Genomic DNA, 25748 nt, shown 5'->3' with positions numbered 1-25748 from the left:
AACTTTCTATTCATCATCAAATCCTGAAAAAACGTATCATGGTTTCCACAAAAATGTTAAGCAGCATAACTGTTTTTAACATTGATGATGATAATAATAATAATAATAATAACAAATGTTTCTTGAGCACCAACTCAGCACATTAGAATGATTTTCTGAAGGATCATGTGATGTTGATAATTCAACTGTCACATTTTGTTTACACAACACAGTTTTCAACTAAAAACGGACGATTTTTCATGCGAAAATGCAAAGTATTTGAAAACGATACCATTATCGTCTCCATGTTAACTACAAAATGTGAATTTGTGAAAACGGTGACGTCATGCGCATTGTGTTGAGTCTATAAGCGCCTAGTGTTTCTTTACAAAGTGACATCGCCAACTACTGGCCTGGCATGCATAATTCAACGTTTTTAGTCACTTTCGCGGATCCATGTGAACGGGGATCATTGTGACAACTTTGGAAATACAAGGAAATACGTTTCCGTTTTTAGTACATAGTTGTCGTGTAAACATTAGCTTTGTTGATATTATTACATAAAACCACAAAATAGATCTGTATTTTTGAAATATAAAAAAAATCCATCCAAATATTCTCAGAGCAACACTGCAAATTCTTTATTAATGGAAAGTTTTCAGAGATTGTGTCTTTTAAAACGAGTCAACTTTGTCTTACTGAACTGGATCTCTTACTCTTAATAAGCTGATGGGATTGCTATAAAAGAAGTCCAATAAGACTTGTCATGGAAATTCTTTATATCGAATACAACCTACTTAATCTGACTTCTTCACCACGGACAATTTAAGTTTAAGTTGCAAAATTTAAGTTGTTAAAAATAATAACTACAGTATCTCGAGGTAATTCCCTGAATGACCTGAATACATACTATACAATACTTCCCTGAAGTTAGGTGACGACGTCCCGTCAAGAAGCTACTACCACTACCTCAATCACACATAGATGTTCTGCTGTTGTCTTTTGAGTGTAGAATCTTTACTACCTCAATCACACTTTGATGTTCTACTGTTGTCTTTTGAGCGTAGAATCTATTTCTCAGCTGTGCAGCATACACTTGACACGACTCCCAAGTTGCTCTTTGTAGAAATGAAGTTTTATTGACGGCCGGGAGTGGAGATCACTGGCCACAACAACCAAGTGAGTCTCCTGAATAGAAAGATACATGTACATTTAAATCATACAGTTGAGTAAAAATCAATGATACTCAAGTCTTCTTCGCTGTGATTTGTCCTGGTGATTGGTTTGTAATGATCTAAGCTAATCATATGACTGTTAGTTCTACTGTGTTGAGCACTTTTTGGGTAAGTATATATGGCCTTTGACCTGAGCATCCTTAGTCTGCATTTCTCTGTACATTTAATGTTGAAAATACCCTTTACATAAAATATTTCTATCACAGACTCTAAGAAGTTTTTTTTATTATTATTATAGACTAGTTTGAGAAAATTCTTGCCATTTTTGCCACAGCAAAATGCATCAGATGGTCAGTGAACTGGTTATGAGTCTGAGAGTCTCATTTAGACCCTCTCAGAAGATCTAAATGCTTTGCTCTCTCATTCCTTCTTATCTGTCTTATCCTTGATGCCTCCCTCATCCCAACTATAGTTCCTCATCTGACCCCACCAGTGGTTGAGCGTGACATGAACTGACTGCTTCAGGACTTTTAATCCCAGGTTGTCCCGCCTCTCCACTTAGAGGTGAATACAGGCCGACACTCCTCCACAGTGCCCAGGAGGATGCTGGGATTGTTGCTCTCTTTATGTATGATGTAGTTCCAGTCTTTGAAACGGGATGGGTGCACTTTATGTCATCCCACTTTACACAGACTGAGATCACAGCTAAAAATAATAGAGCCATTTCTTCGCTCTCCCCTGAGGTAGCGCACACTTTATGAAGTCGTTTTGTACAAAAATACTGTAGTTCTTATTGAGCACAGTAGAAAATATCTTTTTTTTATTATTTGTTCCTATAACTTCTCATCTCGGAACAATAGCAATGTCGTGTTATTTTTAAGGCCATCGTGCCTCGCATTCGTACGCTTGTCGCCATTTGTGTTGCAAATTATTTAGTCTGCTAGCAGGGTTTTTTTGGGAAAAAAGAAAGCTTGTCAAGCCTGCAATTTGCAGAAGTTCCAGATCTTTTAGGAAGCTTTTAGGATGTGTTCCTATATCTTGCTTTCATGTCCTCCAACTCTACAAATGAATGTACTGGTATGCATGAGCGAGCATGCTGGGACCTGACAGCGTGACGGCCGCTTTGCTTGCGTCTCTCATCTTGTCCCATTATCGGTGTCTCTCTCTCTCTCTCTCTCTCTGTGCCATGTACAAACGTACCCTCTCATTTCCATTTTCCGAGTGCTGTAAGATCGAAATTTCTCGACTCACCTCGGTCTGTGCTAATGCTTGGCGCCTTGAGACCCAGGGTTTTATTCATTTATTCATTTCGCCACCTGTATCGAGGGATGCGCTCGCAGGATGCGTCATCAACCAACCTGGACCGTCGGCGGTGGAAAGAAGCAAGCTGACTTGTTGATCTCTTAAGAACTTTTCTAATGGTACGACTTTTGGTTTGCGGCGTCTTTAATCTAGAGTGCATAAATGCCCTGGGGTTTTGTTTAGAATAGAGAAGGAAAAAGTGAAATGTTGGGCCATCATCAGCACTTTTAATACACCCACTGCCTCAGAACCTACCGGTGCACTCATCCGAACAACATCTTGCTTCCTCAAGCTCGTATGTGTGTGCGTATAAGCGGTTTTGTGTGGACGTTTCCACGTGCTGGGATACAGGGCTGAACTATGCAGAAAACAGATGCTGGACAGCTGTGGAGGTTGAAGATCTCTGGCACTGCTAGTCTTGGATTCCAGTGGGAGAGGTGGATTTCGGACGGGCCCTGGGTGTTGTAGAGCACATTTACCCAATGGCATTTCTTTGTGGTGTCAGCAGAGGTTTCCGCGGTGACGTCGGTGAGTACCACCGGGAGAATGAGCGATTGGATGCTGAAAATAGGCTTTGGCTAATACGGTTAATTAATATCCTGCTGTGCGGCTTTGTTTTCTCTAAACTGTCAAATCTGTCAGAATAGGGATGAAATTTTGGTGTGAAAATGGCGTGTTAAATGTGGAAATTGTGTTCTCTTGCAAGCTACTTTTTTTAACCCAAGGGAAAAAAAAAGAAATCTGAAGGTCTTTGAATCATAGACGAATGCATATTCAGTCATTCAAGCTATCCAGTCAGGCCTGGATGTCATCTGCATAATAAAATATGAAGGATCCAAGATGCGTGGCTGAATAAGCTGATTGGTTGGCTTGCTGAGCTTTTGTGTTGTAGTCTCACAAGACTTCTCACATCTGGCCCTGGTCATGTCATGCTGTGTATCTGTCTATAACTAGAAGCTAGATTGTTATGTTGTTCTTAAAATGTGAGTGGTGCTTACCTGTGAAAATGTCACTGTCATGTAGGTAAGGTGTCATTTGTGGATGAAATGGAGTGATTTGAAAAGTCTAATCTTAGAAAAGTAATAGCACAATGGTTTTGTCACTGCTCTTTTGTACATTGTTTTTTCATTAGGCTTTATAGCCTCCGACCTTGAGTTTGTAGAAAGGTGTCATGTAAAAAGCTAAGAAACACTTATAATAATATCACATTATTTAAAGCAATAACTAACATGAACTAACAATGAACAATATATTCTTACAGCATTTCTTACCCTTTGTTAATGTTAGGTAATAAAAAAGTTAGTGTTAGTTCACAGTGCATTAACTAATGTTACCAGATACAACTTTTGATCTTAATAATGTATTAGTAAAGGTTGAAATGAATATCTACTAAGATTTCATAAATGCTTTAGAAGTATTGTTAACAAATGAAACTGTATTGTAAAGTGTTACCAAAGCTACTAATTTCATAATGTGCATAATATTGAGATGCCTCAACTTACTTTGGCATCACAGCATGTATTTAATATTAAATAAACTATTGGTTTTGGTGGGTTTTTTTTTTATAATTAATTGGTTTTATTTATTTATTAAAAATTCTTAATAAGCTGGAATATTCCTTTTTGTGTCGTAATGTTCCTTCATTTGACTTTTTTTCTGCTTTTTATTAGATTTTGATTCCCAGATGTTTCATTGTGGTCTCTAGCTTTTTTGGCCCCTTCTGTATGTTTGTTCATTTTTCCAACTGTGACTTGCTGGATATGTCTAACTGTACAAATATCTGCCATCTGCATCTGTTTTGTCAAATTGGAAGGTTACAAAGGCTTGCATTCCCGGTGGTCTACATTCAGTTCCTTATTGCACATGCATCTTGTCTTATGATTCCTGTTCCACCTTATTTCTGTGTGTGTGTGTGATCTGCACATCACAAGCACTGAGAATTTAATTAGGAGGGCTGTGCTTTGTGTGATGGTGTAACCTAGACAGGTGAGAGCCACTTTGATTCACACCTTCAGCTCAGATGCCAAGATGAGCCTCTCTCGCTCTCATTCATTTTGTCTCTATCCATTTCTGTAACCCAGATTCAGGAAAAAAGGGAAAAATCATTGAGATCCAACGGCTTTTGAACACCACACATTTCGCTGACACTGAAATTGATTTGTATCTCAGTCTCAATAATTTGTGCCAGACACTGACAAGACGGTGACATTTAGTTTAATTTCTTGGTCCGAACCAGAGTTTTATTCCACCAAATATTTTATTCAGTTTTGTAACAACACTTTTAATAGTGGGTAAAAAAATAAATAAAAAATGACCCCGCTTCGGCTGACTTTTAGCCGATTTGATGAAAGCCAATTATTACAAGTTTGCATGAATTGAAAATTCACCCTATTTTCTAAAATGCATGTTTCTGATCTTATTGAGTGATTCATCCATGCGTTTCTTTTTAATTTATCAAAATGTCATATAACTCTGATCCTATCATGAAATGTCAGACTTTCTCTTGGTAACGTATGCTAGATTTCTCCAATCATTTAGTCCGCTTAAACTCCGCCTCTGCAACAATTATTTTAGTATTATATATATACTATTTATAGTATTTATTCCTTTTTTAAAATTTATTTTAAATGTTATATTTTCAGTTTTCATTTTAATTTAATTTTAATTTAGTTCTCATTTTAATTTAAGTTTTGGTTTATTTTTAGGGATGCACAGATATAATTATTTATATTTGAAAGCCGATAAACGATATAAATCAAAATGTACGTTTTTATATAATTTTGGAGGACCTGATTACAAAAACAAAAGTCTTACCATTAAAATCCATGTCCCAAGCACACAATTATAATGTTCTCATTATCATTTTTATGTAACCTATATGACAGACTTGCGCTGAATATGTATTTGACTGTATTTTCCTGTTTTGAAGGGATTCTAATCATATTTCAAGCTATTCAAAACAAAAGTTTCGAACAGTGCCCATCTGAAGTGTCTCAGCTGAAGGAAAAATCCATTATTTATCGGCTTTAATTTTTCGGCCACATTTTCTTATAAACGATAGCATTAAAAATGAACTTTTTCAATCGGGCGATACTGATATGGTAGCCGATATAGCATGCATCCATAGTAATTTTATGTGATTTTTATTTTTTATTTTTTTTTATTAGTTTTGGGTTTTTGGTTTGTGTTTCTCTCTCTCTCTCTCTCTCTCTCTCTCTCTCTCTCTCTCTCTCTCTCTCTCTCTCTCTCTCTCTCTCTATATATATATATATATATATATATATATATATATATACAGTGAGGAAAATAAGTATTTGAACACCCTGCTATTTTGCAAGTTCTCCCACTTGGAAATCATGGAGGGGTCTGAAATTGTCATCGATGGTGCATGTCCACTGTGAGAGACATAATCTAAAAAAAAAAAATCCAGAAATCACAATATATGATTTTTTAACTATTTATTTGTATGATACAGCTGCAAATAAGTATTTGAACACCTGTCTATCAGCTAGAATTCTGACCCTCAAAGACCTGTTAGTCTGCCTTTAAAATGTCCACCTCCACTCCATTTATTATCCTAAATTAGATGCACCTGTTTGAGGTCGTTAGCTGCATAAAGACACCTGTCCACCCCATACAATCAGTAAGAATCCAACTACTAACATGGCCAAGACCAAAGAGCTGTCCAAAGACACTAGAGACAAAATTGTACACCTCCACAAGGCTGGAAAGGGCTACGGGGAAATTGCCAAGCAGCTTGGTGAAAAAAGGTCCACTGTTGGAGCAATCATTAGAAAATGGAAGAAGCTAAACATGACTGTCAATCTCCCTCGGACTGGGGCTCCATGCAAGATCTCACCTCGTGGGGTCTCAATGATCCTAAGAAAGGTGAGAAATCAGCCCAGAACTACACGGGAGGAGCTGGTCAATGACCTGAAAAGAGCTGGGACCACCGTTTCCAAGGTTACTGTTGGTAATACACTAAGACGTCATGGTTTGAAATCATGCATGGCACGGAAGGTTCCCCTGCTTAAACCAGCACGTCAAGGCCTGTCTTAAGTTTGCCAATGACCATTTGGATGATCCAGAGGAGTCATTGGAGAAAGTCATGTGGTCAGATGAGACCAAAATAGAACTTTTTGGTCATAATTCCACTAAACGTGTTTGGAGGAAGAAGAATGATGAGTACCATCCCAAGAACACCATCCCTACTGTGAAGCATGGGGGTGGTAGCATCATGCTTTGGGGGTGTTTTTCTGCACATGGGACAGGGCGACTGCACTGTATTAAGGAGAGGATGACCGGGGCCATGTATTGCGAGATTTTGGGGAACAACCTCCTTCCCTCAGTTAGAGCATTGAAGATGGGTCGAGGCTGGGTCTTCCAACATGACAATGACCCGAAGCACACAGCCAGGATAACCAAGGAGTGGCTCTGTAAGAAGCATATCAAGGTTCTGGCGTGGCCTAGCCAGTCTCCAGACCTAAACCCAATAGAGAATCTTTGGAGGGAGCTCAAACTCCGTGTTTCTCAGCGACAGCCCAGAAACCTGACTGATCTAGAGAAGATCTGTGTGGAGGAGTGGGCCAAAATCCCTCCTGCAGTGTGTGCAAACCAGGTGAAAAACTACAGGAAACGTTTGACCTCTGTAATTGCAAACAAAGGCTACTGTACCAAATATTAACATTGATTTTCTCAGGTGTTCAAATACTTATTTGCAGCTGTATCATACAAATAAATAGTTAAAAAATCATACATTGTGATTTCTGGATTTTTTTTTTTAGATTATGTCTCTCAGTGGACATGCACCTACGATGACAATTTCAGACCCCTCCATGATTTCTAAGTGGGAGAACTTGCAAAATAGCAGGGTGTTCAAATACTTATTTTCCTCACTGTATAGATAGATAGATAGATAGATAGATAGATAGATAGATAGATATATATTTTATAGATATAGATATATACAGATATAGACATAGATATAGATATATCTGTTTCTAATAGATATATCTATAGATATATATAAATTGTGTATATATGTATGTGTGTGTGTATATATGTCTATATATATATATATATATATATATATATTTTTTTTTTTTGTTTTTTTGTTTATATCAGTTAATTGCCAAGGCAACATTTCTAATTTATAACATTTCTAAACTATTTTCACCAATCAAAAACAATCCCAACTTGAGACAGACTTGTTCCACAGCAAAAGTGCTAGTGTAAATACACTCTGAAATTCATGAAGCTAAACCAATCCATGTTGCTATTTTCAATTATATTTTTACAATGAATGAAAGCAGCAGCATCTCTTCTAAACGACTGATGAACTGACGAAGGAGCAAAGCCTTGGGCTACTGTATGAAAAACACCCACATGCTGTTTTACACGTCTGCGTAGTAGACGTTCATGAAATGCTTTGAAACTTTCAAGTGTAGGAGAATTTTGCATCTCGCTGATGGATTATTCTTGCTTTTCACTTCATGAAAACAAATAAATCTGCTCCCACGCTCTCGCCCGTGTTGATTTTCCGAAATAGCGCTGTAAGCGAGTTTGAAGCCGATGATCAGATTTAAGATAAAGGTAAACTTCATCCCATGATGCTTTCAGCTCTGAACCTGCGGTAAATTCAGAGGAATCTGATTCCTGGATGTGCCAATAATACATTTACTGACCCCTCTGTTGGTCTGATCATCACTTGCATCAGTAATATCTGACAGTTGTGAGGAGGCTGACAGTGACGTCTCTACACACCAGCTAGTTCATAGACACTGTGGGCTTACAGTTCTATGCATTTCAAATGAGTCTGTCTGCTCTGGTCTCTGGGGAGATGCAGGCAGTCGGGTTGTCGTCATAGTCTGCGAGCGGTGCCAGTCAATAGACCCTTGTTTTATGCAAGAACTACCCAGCAGATTGTATTAGAGGATGGAGGGTATGTAAGCTCGATTGCCAATAGATCTGAAATGAATTTAAGATTCAATGTAAATGCCAGTGTCAAATCGACTTGTTTGTCGAAATAAAAACAAACTGCTGCTGCAGCATATATGTTCCCTGGTGAAAAAGGAACAGGATATATAATTGGTAGATATAGGAAATGTTTTGTTAATAACAGGCAATATTTAGCAGATGATATTGGATGTTTAATTGTGGATTCTAGTTTTGTCTGTTGAATACTTTTGCTGTCATCAAGTGCTAAACTAATTTTATACTGTATGTTCAGAGTCTAAATTCATAAGCACCACAGCATTGATTGATCATCAAAAAACTATTTATTTTAGTGTTATTTAATGTAGGCTATTGTATTTTAAATTTTTTTCATTCAGTATTCTTGGAGATTCTTGGGCATACATACACATACACATACAGACACACACACACACACACATATATATATATATTTTACATTTTTTTGTGACAATGTTCTTTTTACTTTTTTTTTTTTTTCTGGTTTTGAATCCCTGATGTTTCCATTGTGCTCTCTGACTTTTGGACCTCTCTGCATGTTTGTTTAGCTGGAATGTGTTTTTCTAATTTCAGCTTCATCTCCATGAGTAAAAGCACTCTTTCATGCTTTAATTTCGCATAGTACTTTAGCTTTAGTGAAGAGCCTATTCATTAATTTAACAATGTGGTGCATTTGATTGGACACAGAAATGCCCCAGGAGTTGCTGTTAACTGACTGAAGAAAATGGAGAAGACTTATTTCCCATCCCCTGTGGTCTTCAGAAGGTTCCTCTTAATTTTGACCTCCCCTCATTTCCATGAAATTACTTATTAATGAAGGGGTATTTTTAATACAGGCTGATTCAGAGCTTCTTCTGCCTTTGGTTCAGAAAGAGGCATGAGTGGGATGTTGCTTTCATTTGGAGCTCTCTTGTGTTCAGCCCATTGACCACAGTAAAGTCAAACTGACCATGACGGATGATCAAGAATAAATTGCCCATCAGACGCTCGCTCTAATCTCTAGTGAAACTGTCCAAAAAGCTCATGGATCATAATACGTATGTCTCATTTATATAGTCTGTTTCTCCATTCAAAGGTAGCTCTGTATACCATTTAAATACATTTAAATTGTGTATAGGGATGTCCCGATCAAGTTTTTTGTGCCTCCAGTCAAAGTAATTTAATAATTAACAACTTTAACAATGTGTGTGTGTGCACGTGTGTGCCTTACATTATTATTCAAGACTTCATCTGTGTATAATTACCATATTCATATTGCAGTCAAGACATATTAAAATATACAATGGTGCATTAATAGTACTAGAAAGCCAATGATATAATCAGGCTTAGCATTCTCTCAAAGCTTGGACAGTCGTGTACCTTTTCGTGAGTTCAATATGTAGGAAACATTTTGATTTACGTATATCAGATTAGCTTACTTGTGTATAAGCAACTTCTATCCGCTCCTGGTTTACCCAGATGATCAGATCTTCTTCTTTGCTTATTTTTGGATCCAGAGATGCTTTACTATTTTAGTGCCCCCCTTCCACATGAAACATGGATTGCCTTAAAGCTTGTCAATGGCAGGGTAAGAGTTAATAACTGTAATGTCTATCAGCAGTGTAATATGTTAACTTCTACATACTGCTTGACTCCATACTAAATGTAATGCATTAATACTTTGGGTTAGCTTAGTTAATTTGTTCAGATCTCTAACCCCAGCAAGAGTAATATATAGCATGCCTCACCAAGCCCTACTAGTAATTTCAACACACTGCAGCCCCCTTATGTTCATAAATGATGGGATACAGTATGTTCATAATTATTATCCTTTCCCCACTGTATAAATATCCATCCACACACAACACGGTCTCTTGGGCATCTACGTGCATCTCCACATATGCGTGATCTGCTGCCCAGTCTCGCTGTGCTTTGCCGCTGCAGTGAAAGTAAACAGTGCTCAGTGTGCCGTCCTGCTGTTCTTTAAGGGCTCCATTATGACGGAACTCCCACTGCTTTTGCTCCGTATTCCACGGCTCTAAATCAGAGCACACAATCGGATGGCCACAGCTAGAGCTGCTCACACTGATGCACTCACCATACATCACAGATGGGAGGTCTCTGTTCTCTGCTCAACATGTGCGTTTGGCAGGGGAGTGCAACGTGTTGAGAGTGTCTGTGTGTCTTTTTGAGTTTGAGTATGACAGCCTCAGACTCAAATTATTGTTTTTGAAGGCTATGTGTCTTTTGAGAGCGTGATGGCCATTGTAATAGCTGTGTACGTGGCAGCTATCTTTTCTGGTGAAGGAAGCCACTTCTCTTTGGTGTCTTTGATTTTGTGCTTGCATGTGAAAAAACAATGTGGCTTTGCTAATGAAAACCATTGTGCGTGGTTTTCAAATGTCTTGGTTTGTTTGTGTTTTTTCAGATGAAGGGCCCTACACGAAACACTCCAATCCCTCCAGGCCACCAGATGGCGCTCTGGCCATTAGGAGACAGAGTATTCCAGGTACAAAGCACAATGTCTAACCTGTCACTTTTTAATTTTATTAGAAGGTGTGGGATAGTCTGATGCTCAAAAAAAGTGACTTGTTACCAAAATTGCTGTGTACGATTATCGACAGAGAAAATAATGACCGTTTTATGCACTTGACCATGCAAAAGTTTGCTAAAGAGGCTTATCATGAATTTTTCTACCTAGATGCCATTAGTAATTCTGTGCTTTAGTCATTTTCATTTTTAAATATTTCTATTTAGCTTTATTTCAGATTAGGCATCATTTAATTCTTCAACTTAAACTTATTTTAATTTCAGTTAGTTGCCAAAACAACGGTTATAATTTTCATTTCATTTTTTATCTAATATTTGTATTTTATTTCAATGAATGAAAACAATTTTTAACAGATTGTTTTAATTAGCAATAACAACACTGGTTGTTACTAACTTTACCTTTTAGTATTACAGTAGTACACTTTTTTTTGTTTTGTTATTCTTTTTTTTTTAATCAAGATCTGTACTTTATTTAGCAATTACTATCAGTCAAAAGTCTGAATGCTGAATTTGACTGAATTTACTTTCGTCATGATTATTGAAGCCTTCATACCTAGAGAGTTGTCTAGACATTAAAATGTGTATGCATATCACTTTCTTTACAAAAATAATAAATAATTAAATGGATGTCTTTGATTGGCTCCTGAGGCACTCCTGTGATCTGAAGAAATTTAATCTAGTATTGATTTGACATTTTCGCAACAAGAATGAGAATGTTCGACTGGTAGGTAGTGTACATAATATGCAGAAGCATATGCGTCCGGTTTTCCGGTAATGTGACGAGATGAACAAATTGCTTGCAGTACTCGCTTGTGTTCACTTATGACTCGTCACAGAAACCCAGCACCCCTTGTGTTAGTTGAGATTCGTTTTGAAGCCGTGCTCATTTCAATGCTAGAGGTAAAAAAAAAAAAAGAAAAAAAAATGTCTCGGAGGGTGTTGAAATAAATTCCCTGTATAATCTCTCAGTTCAGAGCTCTAAGCACATCAAACCCATCTTCAGAAGCGGTTAGCGTTTAGCATGACGGCTTTGGGGCCTCGTGCCCACGTTCTGATGTAGCTTCACGCCGAAGGCACAGGGCTCTTTGGACTGCCGTATTAAACCATCCATCTGAAGACAGATTAGGCGAAGGCTGCGACGCTCCTGCCGAGATCGTTGTGATGGTTTTGCTGGTGAACGCATCAGAGATGGTGGCACGTCTCATTATGCTTCCTTAGAAAATCAGTTTCTGCCAAGAGTGGGATTAGAAGCTAGTACTGTCACAAAGTACTTCACATATAACGCTGCAGGGATGCGACTGAATTTTGTAAGGGGAAATACACAAAGGTGATGAAGTTGCATCGTTTTTTTTTTCATTCTAGATTTGCTTCATTGGTCGTTCTTGACTTGCTCAAGTCCTGAGCCTTATGTAACAACAATTACTCGCTATGAAATTGATGATATTCTTTGGTACATTCTTTTTAATGGCCATTCACAATGTCCTTAAATGATTTAGTATTCCAGACGTGCTGAATATGAGCCATTTATTTTAATCATTCAAGCACTACATCACCTAAGTATATGTCTTGTTTTACTGAGAAAGAATGAATGCTAATGAGTTGTTTGTATATAACATTCAAATTAAATTAAATGAATTCAATTAAAACACAAAATGCTGTTTGCAAAGTGAAGCTATGTGGTTCAATAGAGCGGAGTGGCAAAACGTTTTTCTTGCTTGGACTCTCCAGAGATTATAAATGCAATGTTAAGTGTAGATATCCTGAATTTTTAAAGTGTTGCTTTTAAAAAATACATGCTGGAGTGGTGGGAAATAAATTCATGTTGTGACTGATGATGAATTTTGTGGTGCACCCTCAACCTGAGACTATAAATTCACTGATTCCTGTTTAGAATTGATTTGAAAATGTGGATTCAGTTCTTGAATTTGAATTGAGGTAGCAAACAGGACGCAGATTTGTAATTTGAAGTAGAATTAAAATAAAGTAAATGTATGTGCTGGAAGTAAGGTTTTTACCCATAATCCCATGTTACGCTAACAATAAAAATTTTCTTTTTAAAAGAAGTATCTTGTGCTCACCAAGACTGTATTTATTTAATCAAAAATACATTAAAACAATACCATTGGAAAATACTATTAAAAATGTAAATAAGTTTTCTATTTTAATATATTTTAAAATGTATTCCTGCGATGGCAAAGCTAAATTTTCAGCATCATCACTCCAGTCTTCAGTGTCACGTGATCCTTCAGAAATCATATGCTGATTTGCTGCTCAAGAAACATTTGTTATTATAAGCAATGTTGTGCTAATTCATATTTTTGTAGAAACTAATACAAGATTATTTGATTGATAGGGGGTTCTAAAGAAGAGTATTTATTAAAAATAGAAATATTTTGTTTCATTATAAACACCTTTACTGACAATTTCATTCAATTTATTGCATCCTTAATCCTGAATAAAAGTATTCATTTCTTTAAAAAAAAATCTTGACCCCAAACTTTTGAACAGTAGTGTACAGTACATGCAACATATTAATTTGTTAGACAACTTTTTGTTGTAAATAGACAAATATGTGTTTTTTGTTTTTGACAGTATTGAACAGTATTGAGAATTAAGTCTTAAGTTAAGACATACGCCTTGAGTAACTGTTGAATTTCCTTGAATTGTAAATTCCTCTCATTAGAATTCAAACGACAGTTCAACATCCTTTCAAGAAATCCAATTCTACATTCCAGTTAATAAACAGAAAGTGAGCCAAAGGTTAAATTCAGAATCTTTCCCAAACCTGCTATAAAAACCAGAAGCAAAACATAAAGATAGCTTGGCTAGAAAAGCATGATGATTTCATTTCAGATTCAACAAGTATCCTCCCTCTCCCCAAGATTATATCTGTGTTTTTATAAGCTTCAAAATAAAGCTGAGAATTGCTGAAGTCTATCCACTCTTGCACCGCCACCGATCTCTCGGCACATTTAAATCTCCTTGATTAGTTTTCTGCATTGTTATTAATATGGATGAGGGAGGGGATTAGCAAATTGTTACCTGGAATTTTGCAAATGAATCCACCGGGGGTCGTGTTCTCTAACTGCTTATAATCACAATATGTTTTAAGCAACATACTGGGGAGCCGAGGCCTGCGGTGCAAGAGCGTCCCAAAGCTCATTGGGCTGCTGGTGAAGAGATACAAACACATCATTCATGTATAACCTCAATTTCCTGCTACAACGCTAGCTCTCGCTTACCCTGGATACACGTCCCCTGGCATGCGCATCTCTTTTTAAATGCCATGTTAGCATTCATTGGGCAGGCTCGGGATGAGTGAGAGAGACAGGCTGCTGACAGATGAGCTGGCTGTGGATGGCATTGGGCCCTGGTTTGCGAGCTGAAAATGTTGTTGCATCAAAGTGATTCAGCACTTTCAGAGGCGCATGTAATGTAGGGTGCAGCTGCAGAGGCGTCTATTCATTTCACCTGAGGTCTGTTATCAAGCTGTCCGAGGAGGGGAAGTTTAATGGAGGTTGTGGCTCATTGTAAGTGCTGGTTGTGGTGCTTTCTTGTGAGCAGAGTTCCTTGGGGAAGTTTAGGCTGTTTTTGTTGCTGGGTGTTTCTTCGACTTTGGGCACTTTTATGTCCCTGGGGTTGTTTATTATTACATCTAGCAGAAGGTCACATTAAAACTGTCTTGGAAATCTTTTACCATGCATTGATCACATTGCTACTTGTAAAATACCTTCTTTTTTTACCTACACCAATACTTTCAATATAATACTAACAAAATCCATTAGAACAATAGAAAACTACAATGATGTAAAAGAGAGGATAGAATAAACTACATATGTGTTTAAAAGTTTGGGGTTGGTAAGAGTTTTTGTCATGTTTTGAAAGAAACCACTTATTCTCACCAATGAACATTTATTTGATCAAAAATAGAGTAAAAATGGCAACATTCAATATTTTGAAATGTCATTTATTCCTGTGATCATATGCTGATTTGATGCTCAAGACACATTTCTAATCAATGTTGGAAGCAGTTGTGCTAATTATATATAAAAAAATAATAATTCTGGATTCTTTAAATCGAAAGTCACTTATTTGAAATATAAATCTTTTGGAAAATTATACATGACTTAACTGTCTCTTTTAATCAGTTTAATGCGCCCTTGAATGAATGCATCAATTTCTCTAAAAAGAATGACTGAGCCCAAACTTAGTGCGAGTACATATACACTAAATAAATGCAAAATTGGTTACAGTAATTGTGTGTATTTAGCATATAGTACATACTAGAAATGAGCCTTAGCAAGACAGTAGCAAGTAGCTTTTAATTTGTACCAACAAATGTTTCAAATGTAATTTCCCAAATTATCATTGGTGGAAATGAGGGTTGTGGACATAAAATAAAATGACCAACTCCGTCAAAACATATCAAAATTCCTCGGTGATGTATTTAGTTGTACATTGTTATTAGACTAATTAAATGACCTACTGAGTGTGTAAAGATGATTAAGAGTTTTTAAGGGATAGTTCACCAAAAGATGAATCATTAGGCTACTCACCCTCAAGTTGTTCCAAACCTGTTTGAATTTCTGTCTTCTGCTGAACACAAAAGAAGATATTTTGAAGAATATGGGCCAAACAGTTGATGGATCTCATTGACTTCCATAGAAAAAAAAAGACAAGGGAAGTCAATGGGGCCCATCAACTGCTCTGAACAACTTGAGGATGAGTAAATGATGACAATATTCCTTTTGGGGTAAATCCACAGGACCAAAAGTGACTATAGAACAAAGAAAACACCCTTCCAAAGCAAGGTGTTTCTCTGAGGGTGTAAAACTGCATGTCAGAAGCGGATGAGTAAAGAGATTGCGAGCAGATGTGCAGGCTAGCACTTCATACCTTGGCGCGCCTGTGCGAAATCTTCATGATAAATGCTCTGAAACTTTTTTTTCTCCCAGAAGACCCTGTTTGCCGCAGGAGCCAACAGATAGTGTTTTTCATTTGCCTGTGTGTGTTTTATCCCCCTGTGGAGAGAACAGCCCAGCATACAAACAAGTAAAAACAAGTTTACAGGAATTTAGCCCTTTAAATATTAAACTGACACATAATTAATCATATTGTTGTAGTTGTAAAAGAAGTGCATTATTGTGCTGTTTTTCCACCATTTTGAGTGTCTCTAAATTGTCTCCATATGGGAATGTTGATCTCTCTCTCTCTCACATACAGTACAACTTCAAAATAGTGTCCATCAGAAGAAAAAATTAATAACCAGTGTCAATTTACTGCACTGAATAGAGTTTGATAACACACACAAAAAAGGAGTTGCATGTCTCGATGTAATAGTCTGCATGATTGAACATCATCAAAGAGAGCCATTGTTCAAACACCAGATCGTTTATTCTCAGATTGAATACATCATATTCAATTATCAATTTGATTAGTTGCAGTTGATCATTTTTTTCCTTTGAAGAGACGGTTTAGAAATTGTGTAATGAGTTTGCTCTTGAATTGAATAATTATTTTTGTCCTTGTTGTAATTTAAGTAATTGAAGCAATTGTTTCTGAATATGTTTTTTTTTTTTATATCCCATGGATGTTTACTAGTATCAGCCATTAGTCATGGCTGGTTCCATATTGAATTATGGCCCAATTTGTCATTTTGACTGCTAAAGTTTCAATGGTGGAAAGCCAATTCAGTGCTGAGCCCACCTGCTGATACGCCTACAGCCTTCATAGAGAGTTAAACCGTGAACTGACAGTGGGCATTTAACCAAATGTTTTCATTACACCTCGGAGCAATGTTACAAACAAAATAAATCTCCATTCTGCACCTTGCTGCTGTCCCTGTCTGAGCTTCCCATAGAAAATGCAGCTTTTCCCTAAATACGGTGTGTGTTTCTCAAATGGTGGGTCTTTACTGATGGCATAAACAATGCTAAATGCGAATAATCAAATGCATATAAACATAGACAGGGCCTTTCAGTTTTTTAAAGGGAGAAAACTTATATTTCTTAGTTGACATCAAAGGATGCGCGTCTAGTCAAGCTTTACAATATTTGATATTTGATTAAAGATTCTATACTACTTTGTCTTAGAAAAAAATAAAAAACACACACTAAAATCCATAATTTTCAATGAAAAAAAATGGGAATTTAGGCATCGTAACATTATAATGCACAGTATGAAAATAATATTTTAAATGAGCATTAGATTAGATAATGGCAAAAGGGAAATATACAGTAAATGTAAAAATGGAGCAACTGAGCATGTCAAAAATAAACATACAATATCTGCCAACACCATTACATAAAATATCTCTGTTTTTACATACGGTATATAGTCATCGCTAAATATCTATGGACAATGTAATATTCATATTTTTTTTAAGGTAGGATTTTTGTTTACTTTTGAATGAGTACTTTGTTGGGTCGCCTCATGAAGAAAAACCCGCAGAGAACCCCTCTGAGAACCCTTTTTTGTTTGTTTTTTCTGTGTGTGATCTATCAAGTTTGCTATCTAGATCAGTCTGCGATCGCAGATTAACGTTCTCCTGTCACAGCTTGAAAAAGTGATGACTTTTTTAACCTGCGTGTGCCTCAGCTGGCAGAGTAGATGTTTATATCTTGCTCTCTCCATCATACCATTCCATTTGTACTTTTATCTCCTGCTTTGTATCATTCTCGCACATGCTGTCTCAAGCTCTATCTTTCTGTCTCTCTCCCTCAATACCTCTCTGATGGGCACAGCATTCGATCCCGCCACAGAAATCTGTCGGCTTTGAGAAAGCTGATGGCCAATCTCATCACCGTGGCAACATGGCAAGGCAACACTAGCTCTGTCTGCCTCATTCAAAGAGAAAAGGTGGAAAAGAGGACATGGAATGAAATGAGAGACCACAAGTAATGGGATCAACTTATCAACTTCCACACCTGTCCCAGTGTAGCCCTCAAAGCACAGCACATTAGATCCCAACGGTCCTTTTCCTTGCTCAGGGCCGAGATATTAAGCTGAACCCTCGGTGAACTGAGAGAACCACGCTTTCCCCAGACAGCTTAAGACTGAGCTTGTAATATGACCATGGCATACTGTGACACAAATTGTTTGGATACTGAATGACCCCCAGTGGGCCCCCCGGTGCAGCTGCACGACAGGGCTCACAACATGTACGAATGATGCTGCCGAATTTGCCTTGGATTGTGATTACGTTTTAAAAGAAACAATCAGAGCTATGAAATGAAAATCATACATGTTGTAATTTTAATTAGATTATACTTATCTGTGTACTCACACATACAGTTTATGATTAAATTAAATTAATTAATATTTAAAAAAAATGCTGGCTGATATTGGTATATCTCTATTATAGTACTTACTTACCTAGATTGTTTAAACATTTGCTATATTTGTTTTCTCTGTTCAGTTTTCTTTTTCATGTTAATTGTCATGTCAGAACAACTATTTTAAGAGAATGTTATTATGTAAAGTTAAATGTATTTGTGTTCACAAACTTGCATAAAGTATGTTTCTGGCCTCGGAAGACATGTAATGTCAACCAAATAAAACATTTTCCCCCTGTCTTCCACATGTAAAGGGAGTTAATTTAATGCTGTTACAAACCACAGAAAGACCCATCATTTTTCCTCATCCGACTGAGAGGAGAGAAATGACAGCAACATTTATAATTCGGCCCACTGTAATTTTTCGCTGTCAGGCGAATCCCCAGAAGTGCAAAGTTCTTTTTAATCAAATTATTTGATGAAAGCTGAAGGCAAATTGAGCAGTTCTTTTACAATTAATTATCAAAAGACTGGCACACAACACGAAGCTTGTTATAGATTGAACTCCCGTTTGAATATTGATTCACTTCACTTTTTTTTTTTTCCATGGCAAGATGTTTCGCCTCTATCACTCCCAAACACACACAATCACAGACACTAAATTATTCAGCGGTTCCTTTTGGCACATTTTAAGTTTGATTTCTCCTTTAATTACTTTGTTGTCTTTGATATATCAGCATGTTTGCACTGCAAGCTCTCTGCTTGGCTCCATAGGCTTGACTAGAGGTTCAGGTTCAGGCCAAATATTGAGATCCATGCTAACCTCCCTCCTGTTCCGGTTCACGTTTCGACATCGCTCCTTTTCCCATGTCCACATGGCTGCGGTATCGATCGGAGGCAGAGTGCAATGTCAAATCTGTTTCTTCCTCTACTGAGGTTTTTGTGCTGGTGATTTGCATGCAAAGGGCATCAGAGCAGTTAGGGATTTCAAGGCAAAACAAAACTGATGGATTTGTAATAGATATACAGATCTCGTGATTTCAGTATCAATGCAGAAAATCTTCACCGTGAGGTTTTTTGAAGACCAACCTAAAAGGTTGAAAGTGCATGCTCTAATGGTCATACTCAAGACCGATAACAAAGGAATATGAATTTTGAGAAGCAGATCAAGTTCTATTTGTACTTATTTAAAAAAAAAAAGTCTCAGCCTACAAATTTATTACGTTTTATTATGAAATTCAAACAATAAATACCGTTTTGGCACTCTTAATAATAATAATACTCAAAGCTTTTTACATATGGAAGGGGGGAATCTCCTCAACCACCACTAATGTGGAGCATCCACCTGGATGATGAGACGGCAGCCATATTGCGCCAGAACGCCCACCACACACCAGGTTATTGGTGTAGAGGAGACTAAGTGATGCAGCCAATCAGTATACATTAAAAATAATGTGGCACGGAAGTTCACTGTAGCGAAGCGGTAGCACACGTGATGATCTCTTCCTCTACTACTAGTTACAGTACAAAATAAACATGAGTTAACATCAGAGGGTATGTGGGAAGAATCAGCAAAAAATGCACGTCTCATGTAATTGTTAAATCAGTGTTTCAACTGCGGATAAAACAGCTTGTAAACAATGTGAAAATCCATTCATTGTCCATATACAGTATAGTTAGCGAGAAAAAAATGTAATCTAGAGAGGAGCATTTTGAAAACAATATGAACTATATTACAGATTCATAATATTTCTACTCTAATACCATTAAACTTTATTATAATAAAAACGGCCTTATATGCAAATGCATACAAATCAGTTACTAATTAACCTCACTCCAAGCTGAACTCAAAAGTTGTCAGTCCTGTCTATTTGTACCGTATGTCCGGTTATTGCCATCCTCCTGTGGTGAAATGCTCCACAGCTCTGTTCTGTCAGTAGCCTCAGGGGGGTTTGGAGCTTCGTCTCCCCTTACTCTCTGTCCTGCGGTACCAGGAAAGGAAAGTGAGGGAATGCATATAAATCTGTCTTTTTCTTCCTCCAGTAAAGAGAGAGGGGTTACAAATGCCTTATTTTGATTTCTTCTCCAGCTTAGACAGCTGATGGAGTATTGATGGTAGGGCGTGTGAGAGCGGGAGGGAGGGAGAGAGAAAGCCCTGCTTGCACAGATATGCAGTATTCTTAATGTGACTTTGACAATCCCACAGAGGGATTGAATGACAGCCAGTCGATAGGGGAGCGACTCCTCTGGCTGAATATTTCAATATCAGTAATATCAGTGCAAGTCGGCAATATCAGTGCAAGTCGGCGAGAGAGACAGCAAATAGAAGACGAAATGATACAAGGGAGACAGAAGACAAAAATTGGATTGAAAAAGGGGGTGGGGGGTTGCATAGATTTTTTTATTTATTTTTTAGATAAAGCATTATAACAATGACTTAACCTTAAACCCTATATATACAAAAAAAATATAATAAAAAATAAAGACATATTTTATTTACTTATTCATGCATATATATATATATATATATATATATATATATATATATAGTGATTTTTATTATATATATATTTCAATATTTTGTTTATATTTACTTTTATACGTTTATAAAACGAGAGAGAGAGAGAGAGAGAGAGAGAGAGAGAGAGAGAGAGAGAGAGAGAGAGAGAGAGAGAGAGAGAGAGAAGAGAGAGAGAGAGAGAGAGAGAGAGAGAAGAGAGAGAGAGAGAGAGAGAGAGAGAGAGAGAGAGAGAGAGAGAGAGAGAGAGAGAGAGAGAGAGAGAGAGAGAGAGAGAGAGAGGCCAAGCCAGGACGCCTGATCACAGTCATTTAGATGAGAGAGGGGTATGGCCGCGGCTGGCCTGCTTTGCTCCTGTAACCCTCTCATCTCCTGTCTCTGCTCTTCCTCTCCCACCTCCCCCAATAACCCTCCTTCTCATCCCTCCTTTTGCTCCACAGATGAGTTTAAGGGCACGAGCACCGTGGAGCTGATCAAGAAGGAAGGCACCACTCTGGGCCTGACAGTATCCGGAGGCATCGACAAAGACGGCAAGCCCAGAGTCTCCAACCTGCGCCAGGGCGGCATCGCTGCCAGGTCAGTATTAGCGAACCATTCGTGGATTCATTTTACAAAACACTCCAGCACTTTCAAAACATTGCTGTGTTTTTAAGATGTCTGACATATCTGACTCGGAAGGTGGGGAAACATCTTTAAGAACAGTCATAAGACTGTTATTTTTGATAGGGTTAGGACTTCCTTAACTAGGAATAAACACATAACTTTAAGTATTTGGTGTGTAACTCCCTATTTGAACATGAATGACACCTAAAAACTCGCAATTCCGCTTAAAATTTTCAGAAAGAGGGACTCAAGCCACCTAGAGACCAGAATATCATATATTTCGAGTGGACTTCTCGAAGGCATCTTACCACTACCCAAAATACCCTAGCAACCACCCAGAACACACTGGCAACCACATAGCACTGGGGTTAAAACTACGAGTACCCTAGCATCTGCATACTGTAGCAATCACCCACATTAGCATCACAGCAGTTTTGTACAGCTAGCAATCACATATTCTTTAGAAAATGTTAGAAATGACTTTCAATTCAGTTTTGTAGATGCTAAATGATGTTGTCAGGTTTTTGTTGTCTTTTGGTCTTTATGCTAATGATTTTTTTTTGCTAAGACAGCAACTATAGACGGGCCCTGAGAGATCAATGTGTCCATAGTCTGTTGTGCTGGAGCATTCTCTAGGAAGTGTGTGTGCACAGTTTTATCTGTACACACTGTGCGTATGTGTGTCTGTATGAATAAAGTAGACCGAATCTTTTAATCAATACTGCATAAGCCAGAACTCTTCTCTCATTTCCATATTGGCTCTCAGGGATGGCAGACGGCCTACTGTTCGCTAGCGTGTCAGACCTCCCCATGAAAACACACACAATCCTCAAAGAATAGATCCATATTCAGATCCCAGAACAAACACTGCACATGCCGTATAGTAAAACGCACATTTTAAACCCTCTTCTTCACAGTCACAGATACTTTTTTTCTGCAAATCAATTGTTCGGCTTTAAATGTTTCCCTGCACATCAAGTCTTGTATCTTATTACCACAGAGACACTTTCCCTGATAATTTTGCTCTAGCTAAAATAAACTGCCTAACATCACACTCGCTCTTCCAGAATCTGTTGAAAATCAGACCGCCTTGTAAAACGCAAGAGCTTTCAACTCTGTGTTTGTGTGTCAGTGAAAGATCGAGACGGAGACTGGAGCAGCCTGTCTTGATCTCACTAGATGCCTCCTTAGAACAAAGTGTTCCCTTCATGTGCTTAAATCAGCTATCACAGCGTCTCAGAGCTCGACCTGACTCCTCCTTTGCCTTATTTTCTGCCTCTCTTTATTTCTTCTCTTTCTTTGTTTGCTCTTCCTGTTCTTTATTCCTCCTTTCAGTTATGCAATTTCCTCTGACAATTTTTTCAGCAAATGTACAGAATGGTGTGTTTCCTTGCAGGAGTGACCAGTTGAACGTAGGGGATTACATCAAATCTGTAAACGGAATCAACTTGACAAAGTTCCGTCATGATGAGATCATCAGTCTGTTGAAGAATGTGGGTGAAAGGGTTGTCCTGGAGGTCGAGTATGAGCTACCGCCTGTCTGTGAGTGAGATTATAAAAGCAACGCTATTCCTTAATCAAGCACAGCTGGAATACATCATTCTGACTGGTCATCATTCTGCAATATGTCATTTTTCATAATAAACGATAAACTGTGTAACTTAATATTGTTCCAGAAAACAGATTTCCTATACATGTGATCTTTTCATATATACGTCTAAGTGATCAATATTAATGCCTCATATAATATAATCAGGGCTAAACAGCAACACCTGCCAACTCGCCAAATGCGAGTGGATTTCAGCAGTGGCGTCTAACTACTAGACACTTTGGCGGGTTGAATTTTATATATAATATATTCATTCTTCAATTGTAGTCTTTTAAAGAGGCATCTGAAATAATAAACTGAGTGCAATGTAGTGTTGTCAAAAATCTCGATTTTTCAATACATATCAATACTGAAATATCTGAAACGCTTCCAATACTCATTTCCCGCAGAATAGATACACGACACGCTGCAATTTCTCGCTCTTTCATCTCTCCGACAGCGAGTTGACACACAAACCCGCCTCCCCTTACACTCGTTTCAATTTGCTCCGGATGAATTTTACAAGGCTTGAATTTCGGCGTGGGATTGCAAGTATTGCACGTATCATTCCCGCAGATTTTGTGCTCTCACCCAAAGTGTGCGCAGATAAAGCCACCTCTCAGTACTAAATTGAGCTCTTTTTCACTGCTTATTGCGCTTAAATACACACAAAATAATGTCCAAATTCAGTATTCTCGTAAATACAGTCAGTTATGTTTTAACGTAAACAGTTGAGAAAGAAAACGCATGTGTAACAGTATAATGTATACGTGCATCAGGTCTAATATACCTGCTGCCAAATTATGATAAGATAATACTAAAAAATATGTATATGGCAGTTTTTCCTCATTGTATCGATGCCAAAATTAGCCACAGTGGCTGGTGAGCAAAAAAGTGAATGTCAAGCCCTGATTACATTATATTTTTAATATAATATAATATGAAAATGCTACATAGTGACTGATTATTTTTGCTTAAGTGATTAACCACCATCAATCTACCATTGATTCGTTAAAATTAGTTTTATAACAGCAATCTTTGACTGAGTTACTCTCAGTGACTTGAAATGTATTTTAGTTTATGTTCATTTATATGTTCTGGTCAAGCATTAAAGTCTTGGCAGAACTTTGAACTGTTCATGTTCTTCCTCAGCTGTACAGGGCTCAGGGGTCATGTTCAAAAATGTGGAGGTGACGTTGCACAAAGAAGGCAATACTTTCGGTTTCGTCATCAGAGGTGAGTGCCTCTGTAGACTTCCTCACATCCGAGTTCAAATGTCTTTGAGTCCACCTCATCAGCACACTTTCATTCACATCTACATCAAACAAAAAGAGACTATTTTTCTCTATAGATTTGTTTCGCTGCCCTTGGGCCCGCTGAAAGAAGGCGAAGCAGCTTTCAGTCGCACTTCTAATGCTCACTTTCCAAAATATTTACCAAGAAGACTTCATTAAAAGAAAGAGACCATTTTTTAGATCCATCTAGAGAATAAAGTCTTTTGAAGAGAGGACAGAACAAAAAGGTTTACTGTCAAGGTCTTGGTTAGCTTTACTCCTTTTCTCAAATCTGTCTCATAGAGGCATATTGAGGACTTCCTTTTCATCTTCAAGACTCCATTTGTGAATTCAATGGTATGCAATTTTATAGCGAGCAGCGCGGCTTTAAAAATGTATAATCTGGTGCTTTTGTAGAAAAATATATGGACATTTCAGTGAGGTGAGCAAATGGCCTTTGATGTGCACCACTAAGCCAGTATTTGAGCTGTTATTTAAGTTTATCAAATGTGAGTATACATCTCCACAAGTGTAAATGTACAGTTTTTTTTACTCTATGGCTACATTTGTTTAATGTTTCAAAACAAGTTGTTTTTTCCATGGTGTAGGAGGTGCCCATGAAGACAGGAACAAATCTCGCCCGGTTACCATTACAACCATCAGACCCGGTGGTCCGGCTGACAGGTGAGTTGGTACTGGATTCTGAACTGGGCTCATCAGCACATTAGCTATGTTTATATCCACCTTTATTATGCGCATTTCGGAATATTGCATAAAAAAAATGCTGGATGGAAATCAGAATGATTTGGTTTAATTCTCGCCCTGAAGTGTCTTACACGATTGTGTTCCTAAACCCCAGCATTCGAACATGACAGCGTTTATTGCGTTTTGTCGGCGTGCTCTGAGATGCAAGTCATTGATGATTCTTGGAAAAAAGAGCCACATACAGTACTGTGCAAAAGTCTTAGGCATGTTAATATGGAAATATCAGTTTACATTTCCAAACATTCTTTTTGCCATTAATTGTAATAATCCAGTGAGATTTGTGTATGCACAAGGAGTGTATGCTCTTCAAGCATCTTGGAGAAGTTCCCGCAGTTCTTCTGGATTTAGTTTGTCTCAGTTTTTTCTGTTTCTTCATGTAATCACAGACGGACTCGATGACGGTGAGATCAGATCATCCTGGCTGTTGTCAGATTCCTTGTGCATACACAAATCTCACTGGATGGGTGGGTGGGGGATATTAACATGCCTAAGACTTTTGCACAGTACTGTATTGTTCACCTATTTAACCAGAAGTGACTATTTTGTTCTCTTCACAGCATGGAATGGGAGCGCTGCTTTATTTACAAATGTTTTATGTGATATTCCAAATTTGTGACCCTGGATCACAAAACCAGTCTTATGTAGCACGGGTATATTTGTGGCAATAGCCAACAAAACATTGTATGGGTCAAAATTATAGATTTTTCTTTTATGCCAAAAATCATTAGGGTATTGAGTAAAGATCATGTTCCATGAAGATATTTTGTA

The 25748-nt window shown here is 37.7% G+C and overlaps 1 protein-coding gene across 21 annotated transcripts in view; it reads left to right on the top strand.

Annotated features, from left to right (window-relative positions):
* The window catches only part of grip1 (glutamate receptor interacting protein 1), a 238433-nt gene that overhangs the window by 156537 nt on the left and 56148 nt on the right, over window positions 1–25748 (top strand). For all 21 annotated transcript variants that reach the window (XM_084407838.1, XM_084407854.1, XM_084407843.1 and 18 more), the window contains exons 2-6: window positions 10837–10917; window positions 21191–21326; window positions 22750–22895; window positions 24094–24177; window positions 24824–24899. In XM_084407838.1, coding sequence (XP_084263964.1) covers window positions 10837–10917; window positions 21191–21326; window positions 22750–22895; window positions 24094–24177; window positions 24824–24899 — 523 coding nt within the window. The remainder of the gene's footprint in view (window positions 1–10836; window positions 10918–21190; window positions 21327–22749; window positions 22896–24093; window positions 24178–24823; window positions 24900–25748) is intronic.

Source organism: Rutilus rutilus, assembly GCF_951802725.1.
Source record: "Rutilus rutilus genome assembly, chromosome: 4".
NCBI lineage: Eukaryota > Metazoa > Chordata > Actinopteri > Cypriniformes > Leuciscidae > Rutilus > Rutilus rutilus.
This window is presented reverse-complemented; position numbering and strand designations above follow the sequence as displayed.